The sequence below is a fragment of the Halichoerus grypus genome, chromosome 4 (genome assembly GCF_964656455.1).
Source record: "Halichoerus grypus chromosome 4, mHalGry1.hap1.1, whole genome shotgun sequence".
Taxonomy (NCBI): Eukaryota; Metazoa; Chordata; class Mammalia; order Carnivora; family Phocidae; genus Halichoerus; species Halichoerus grypus.
In genome coordinates this window covers 159,896,860-159,903,626 of record NC_135715.1, presented here as the reverse complement: position 1 = coordinate 159,903,626, position 6,767 = coordinate 159,896,860, and the positions used below count along the sequence as shown (strand labels likewise).

At 40.8% G+C, this 6,767-nt stretch overlaps 1 protein-coding gene across 1 annotated transcript in view; it reads right to left on the bottom strand.

Annotated features, from left to right (window-relative positions):
* Window positions 1-813: 813 nt before the first annotated feature.
* LOC118539737 (aldehyde oxidase 4-like) overlaps window positions 814-6,767 on the bottom strand; it is a 58,758-nt gene continuing 52,804 nt past the window's right edge. The window contains 3 exon segments of the mRNA XM_078071170.1: window positions 814-1,825; window positions 2,653-2,820; window positions 5,114-5,295. Coding sequence (XP_077927296.1) covers window positions 1,772-1,825; window positions 2,653-2,820; window positions 5,114-5,295 — 404 coding nt within the window. The 3' untranslated portion in view covers window positions 814-1,771.

Here is a 6,767-nt window from a genome sequence, read left to right as displayed (position 1 = left end):
GCAGTTTTGCCCAAAGTTAATAATGATTATGCATTTTCATCATCGAGAGGGCTCTTGACCATTTACAGATCACTGGTTAGAAAGATCGTATCTTACACTTCTGTGCAACTATCACTGTGATAACACTTTAAAATTAGACAGTCAATAATTAAATTTTAAGATACTTATCTAAATTAGTATTATGGATTAAGTTTTAATATAATAGATAATAAAAACTGTCAAATTTTAAGGGCATTAGAATTTTAATCCTGTTTGGAAACTGCTATCCTATAAAATGTACTATTTTTGTAAATACTTTATCCCAAACCCCAATTCTTCAAGTTAATTAAGTACTGCTGAAGTGATCAGACTTATTTTGTAAAAATTCAGTTTCTGCGTTTTCAGAGGTTTTGACCACACGGTCTGTGAAGTATAATACTTTTTTAAATTAATTTGGGTCTGTGATAAATATGTCTTCCTATTTTACCACTAGAAAAATATATCAGTAATTCTATTTTCGCTGTTCTGTCTGGCACAATGAGTTTGTGTGGGTTGGGTTCTAGGCAAACTAAATTATTGGATGAATTCAAACAGACATTTAAAAATATATGCGCACACACACACACACACACACACACACACACATACACATTCTCTTAGAATAAGAGACACTGACTGGTGAGACTTTAGTTTGGAAAGAAGCCTTTCCTTTCTACTGCCAGCCTTCTCTTCCTCCAGTCTGGTCTCAAACACACATGAACAGCCATTCATACTTATTCTTCCACCACAAAATTACTATTAATAAATGCAGAGCTTTAATATCTAGCACACAGATTCCGACAAGTGATTTAGATTGTTTATTTTGTTTCAAACCTAATAGGGACTGAACATCTTCTCTGGCATAACCCTGCATTTCCTTAGGAAAATGCAATGTAAAATAGCTAAGAAATAACTAAAAAAAAAAAAAAAAAAAAACCCTCAGGATTTTTGTGTTCCTCTGAAATGGCAAAAGAAAGGTAGTGCTGATTTCATCTTTTAGACACTAAGCCAAAGCAAGGGACTGCAGAATGATTTGAGATCAACCAACCTGTGTGGTTTCCCAGGAGAGGAAGACACTGTACGAGGAGCAGAGCTCATGGCAGATGAGGACCAGCTGGAGACTTTGGATGGTTTACATCCCTAAGATTCATCTAAACAGGCCACATGGGAGTGGCAGGAACATGAGGATTGTGGTAGGCTTGCAGTGCTGGAGATCATAAAAGCCAATTATGGACATTTCTTCCAACCCCATGTTCAGAGACCTCATTGTTAGTGGCTTGGAATTGGCCAAGGTGGGTGTCTTTACACCACAGAAAATGGCAAAACACAATCAATCATGGATTTTTCCAAGTGAGCTGGTTATCACCATCACACCATTGGCTTTGGGGATCCAATCCTGAGAATTTTGGGGTTGGATGATTTTAGGGATGATCAGATTTCTGAAGAACAAAGCATGAGTAGTTTCTTGAGTTGTTCCATGGTAATGAAACCTCTACCATGTTTTAAAATCATGATGTTGTAGATCTTCAAGATAATACAAATGAAAAGAAGAATTTTTGATTCTAAGCTTCATTATATCTTTTGGTATAAATTTATGTCCTAAAACATAATCATGCAGTGACCTACACCACAGAGAATAACTAAAAGATACTAAAATTATTCTTGACAATCAGGAGCCAATCTATACTTTGCTCTGGTTTGAAAATTTTAAGGTCAATCATGTATTCTTTCATTTTCTAAGAGAAACAAAGGATTAAGACACATGGATGGACCAAGGTGTAAATGTTGAAGGATCATCTCTAGGAATCTAAAAAAAAAAAATCAAAAGAGGGAAGATAATTATTAATAAAATGTTATATATGAAAAACTTGTAATTTAGAAGAAAAATTGTTTTTTAAAAAAGAACAAGCCAATGTCCATTTTATTCTTATCACAAATATATAGTTTTCCTATTCCTTTCAATCCTTGAGTCATAAATCTCTTTATCCTCATAAACTTATGTTTGGGATATGATGCATCTTATTCAGAAGCCCTGTACTTTCAAAGGCATAAAGTGCAATCTAATTTTATACTAGACCTTCAGTTAGGGCTGCAGTAAGCAGCAATAGTAGGAAGAGTCTCTAATGATAGTTCTAGACATATTTTCAGCAGCTGGAAAATGAAACCGTGTTCTATTAGTGTGTCATTACAAGGCATATCAAAGAGTGCCCAAACTTTGATATTTCAATTTAAATTATTTTTACTAGTTTGCTTAACAAATGCTTTCTGAATAATTGACCAGATCAGATATCTATTTCATCTAATTTAGTTATTTAGGTGATCACAATACCACATCAACTGCATTTTGATAAAATGTTTCAAGAAGTTAGCTACCATGTGGATTTGCTACTAGCACTGACTCAATTGAGTCTGCTTTTCTTTGGGGTCTGAAACAAGCCATCATTTGAAGAGGTTCACTCACTTTGCAGTTACTTTAAAGTATATAGGTAGTAGCAGGTAGAGGCAGAGTGAGAATTTTCATTGGAAAAGATGAACCTGCCCTGGGGTTTTGTCATGGTTACCAAATCCATACTGAGAACCTGGAAGTCCAGGTAAGCGGTGATTACAACAAGGACCTCTCCTCACCACCCTTACCATGTCAGTAAACTGATCCACACAAGTCATCCTAATAAACTCAGGAGTTGCTGGGCTATTCAGGGTGAAGGTCGTGGTCAGCCCCCTCTCTTGGCAGGCAGCGGTCACTGCATCAAATATGGCGAAAAACACGGAGGATCCCAAGAACATTCCAGCCTCACCCAAGCCCTGAGAGGAGGGCAAAAGGCTGTCAGAAATGCATGGTTCTCTTGGGACAAATTTGTGCACACGCACACACACACACACGCACCCGTGTGCATAAACACGTATACACGCGCGCACACGCACGCACACACACACGCACCCGTGTGCATAAACACGTATACACGTGCGCACATGCACGCACACAACACACGCACGCACCCGTGTGCATAAACATGTATACACGTGCGCACATGCATGCACATGCACGCACACATGCACACACACGCACCCGTGTGCATAAACACGTATACACGTGCGCACATGCACGCACGCACGCACACGCACACACACGCACCGTGTGCACAAACACGTATACACGTGCGCACACACACGCACGCACACGCACGCACACACGCACCCGTGTGCATAAACACGTATACACGTGCGCACATGCACGCACGCACACGCACACACGCACACACTCTCTCACCTCTTCTGGCTGTATAATCCTTAGAATGGAGTAGGTCTGAATTGCCAGAACCGACCCCCACCCCCCCGCCCCTTGTTGATTTGTGTGTGGGGTCCTCCTCAAAGTAGCTCATGAAAATGCCCCAGAACATCAGGATAGTGGGGCAGCTAAAACCTCCTGTTCCTCGGCCCAGGTAAAATCCTAAAGACCAAAGCCCTTGGTGCACTCTAGAATATTCCACTTTGGGCTCCAGACCATTTTTGTTTAACTCAAAACCCAAACAAAACAACCACAATCTTTGTAGCTGAGCCTAAAAGACAGTGAGGTGCTGACTCTTAAGAGTGAGCTGCTGAAGTTGCATGTGTGCTAACTTCCCTGGTGTGTCTTGGATGTTTCTGAATTAACAGTGTAGTGGCATTATATTTTGAATGATTCACCAATGATTGTTTGTACTGATTTTTCTTCTTTCTTCCTTCAAAGTAATCTGGTTGTGGTCTGTGCTCAGGGCCGTAGTGGGGAGATTGGCCTTTATCTCCAAGCAAAAGCCTATCCCTGGCTTTGATTTTTACTCTAAAGCAAATGTAGAAGGAGAGGTAGAGCTGGTAGAAGGAGGGGTTTCCTCTGAAGTGAGGAGGAGGGGAGCAGAAAGGTCTTATGTGCTGTTTGGAGCAAACTGGCAGGGAGGTGGCTAGACCCTAAAAGGCAGGATTGCACCCTGTGTCAGGATGGTCTTTAGAGATGCTCCTGGTGCAGAAGCAGAGATAGAGGCCAATCAGACAGGAAGTCTTGCCTTCCTCCCAATCTTGACCTACTTTTAAGAAGGAGAGGCAATTTCCTGAAAAATCTAAGGGTAGCCTGCCATCTGTCTGACCAGATGTGGGCTCAGAATAGAACATAAGTTGGGGGAAGTTGTGTTTTTTTTGCGCACTTGTGTTCAAGAACCCTCACCATAGGTCTTTATGGGCCAGTTAGAGCCCATATGCTCCAGGGAACGTAGGGTCAATGCCTCTTATATCAGCAGCTATTAACAGCTCAGAGCAAATAGTGAGAAACTTGTTTGAAAGCCTGTTCCAGTTTGGGGAGGTATGGAGAGAGGAAGACGAACAAGAAAGAATTGAGTCTGGAGAACATGCGAGAAGAGTGTAGGAAAGAAAGTTCTGTGCTGGTGAAATTTGCCTACAATTTCAGTTTTATCTCATGGTAGCACTTAGCCGAATGACCCTAGATGTTTGACTCTTCCTTGACCTTTCTTGTTTGATTAAATTTGTTTCATGATCTCTCTCATGAGTGAAGAGTCTACTCGGTCTTCTGAAGTCAGTAAGCACCACTCTGCCATGAATTTGCTTTTCTTTTCCCTTTACTGTTGGGATTTTCAATTCAAAGGAGTAAGCAAATTCAGGGGACTATTTCATTATTTCTTGAAAGAGTAGGTTGTTATAGACTGAACTGTGCTCCCTCAAAATTCGTATGTTGAAGTCCTAACCCCCTACCTCAGACTGTGACCATATTTGGAGATAAGCTCTTTAAAGAGGTTGAAATTAAGTTAAAATGAGGTCTTTAGGGTGGGCCCCAATCCAATATGACTGGTGTCTTTATAAGAAAAGGAAATTAGGACATACAGAGAGAGACATCAGACATGTGCCCATAGAGGGGATAACCATGGAAGGACATGGTGAGAAGGTGGCTATCTGCAAGCCAAAAAGAGGTCTTAGAAGAAATCAGACCTTGATCTTGGACTTCTAGCCTCCAGAAGTGTGAGAAAATATATCCCTGTTGTTTAGGCCACTCAGTGTGTGGTACTTTGTTATGGTAGCCCTACAAACTAATATAGAGGTCTTGTTTTCTTACCTTGGACGAGTAGATGGCTGTGGGATTTCGGGAATGCACCAAAGCGACATAGAACTCTTCTGGAATCTCAGTGACAGTCGGGATTTTGTAGTCATCTGGACTTCGAGAGTAGAGCACACCTTCCGGGGAATATTTCAGTTCCTCTATGGTATAGAACCCCATGCCTTGGATAAATGCTCCTTCAATCTACAGGCAAAAATTTCACAACTTATTAAGTATATGATATTGACTGAATAAATATTCCAATGTGACTGAAAATGGAGCTCCAAACCATAGTGAGTCATTCTTGACAGCCTGGGGTGGACTTACAAAGGGTCCTTCAGGGTCTGGTGCTTGTCTTCCTGCCTGGCCTCATCCCTAGTTCTTCTTGCCCAGGTGACCCACCCTCCAGGTACCTGACACTGGACAAGTTCCGGGTAATTCTCAAGCCCACCAGATTTCATTCAGACCTCCAAGTCTTTGTATTGTGGTTTCCCCTGACTCTCTTCACTGCTCCCCACCTCAGCTTGTCCCCCTGGAGAATTCCTATTTATCCTCCAAGTTCCTGCCTATTTGGAGCCTTTTGGATCCTCCTACCACCTCCATGGTGGATTTAGAAACTACTTCCTCCAGGCTCACTGCATCTTGAACACATTCATCCATCATGGTGGCTCTCAGAGGGTATTTTCCTTGTTCACCTCTTCCATCTTGTTCTCTCTCATGTTTATGAGTATTTTGAGGCCTTGGCCTTCTTGTATTCTGTTACTAGCATGAGGCCTGATACATAGGTTCTTAATAAATGTCTGTTGAATTAGAGGGAAAAGAAGCTAACGTTAAAGGAACATGAACTAGAATAAATGGAACACTGTAGGTTATTATAATATCTGGATTTCTTTACTTCCCTTTATAAATTACCATGGAGAGTAGATAAATGTTAAACAAGATGGGATAGAAAAAACTTTTATTAAATTAAATATTTTTTATTAAAAGTCATGTTGAGTTCTATTTACAAACTAATATGCCCTAGGAAAAAGGCTTGAGGGGTGTCTGCCTGGAGGTTAAAGAATTGAAGGAGAGTTATAGTTTGCATTTTATTGAAAATGTAAAATTAAGGAATAAGGTATACAAATCTAAATTCTATATTTGGATATTTCCAACTGCTTATCCCTAAAGGAAAAGATCGAAGTCTAAGAGATCAAGTCTAACATACTTCTAGTTTTCTTTCCTTTTCTAATGAGACGAATGTAGGGTTTTCCTGATCATGACATCTCCCTTTCTGCCTTTGCTTAAACAATAAAGAGGCAGAAAGGAGCTGGGAGGAGGGGGTAAGAAAGGGAAGGGGAGGCAAGGACTGGGTGAGCTGTGGTTCTCAAACTTTACAGACTTAAGATGAATTTCAGGTACAGGTTAAATGTGCCGGTTTCTGTCTCAGCCTAGGAAAGTTAAGATGGAATAAGTCTAAGCCTGGGCTGAATTCCTGGGTACAGGAATCCATGTTTCCAATAAACACAAGTTCTTCTGTTGCAGAGTCTGAGGAGCACATTTTGAGAAGCACAAAGGGATCAATAAAATTGTTCCTTATAAAGCCCAATGGCCAACCCAGGTAAACCAATCTCTTAGGACTTAGGATGCTGGGAACCTGTTGGCAGATGGAAGCACCATGTGTCCGTCAGGT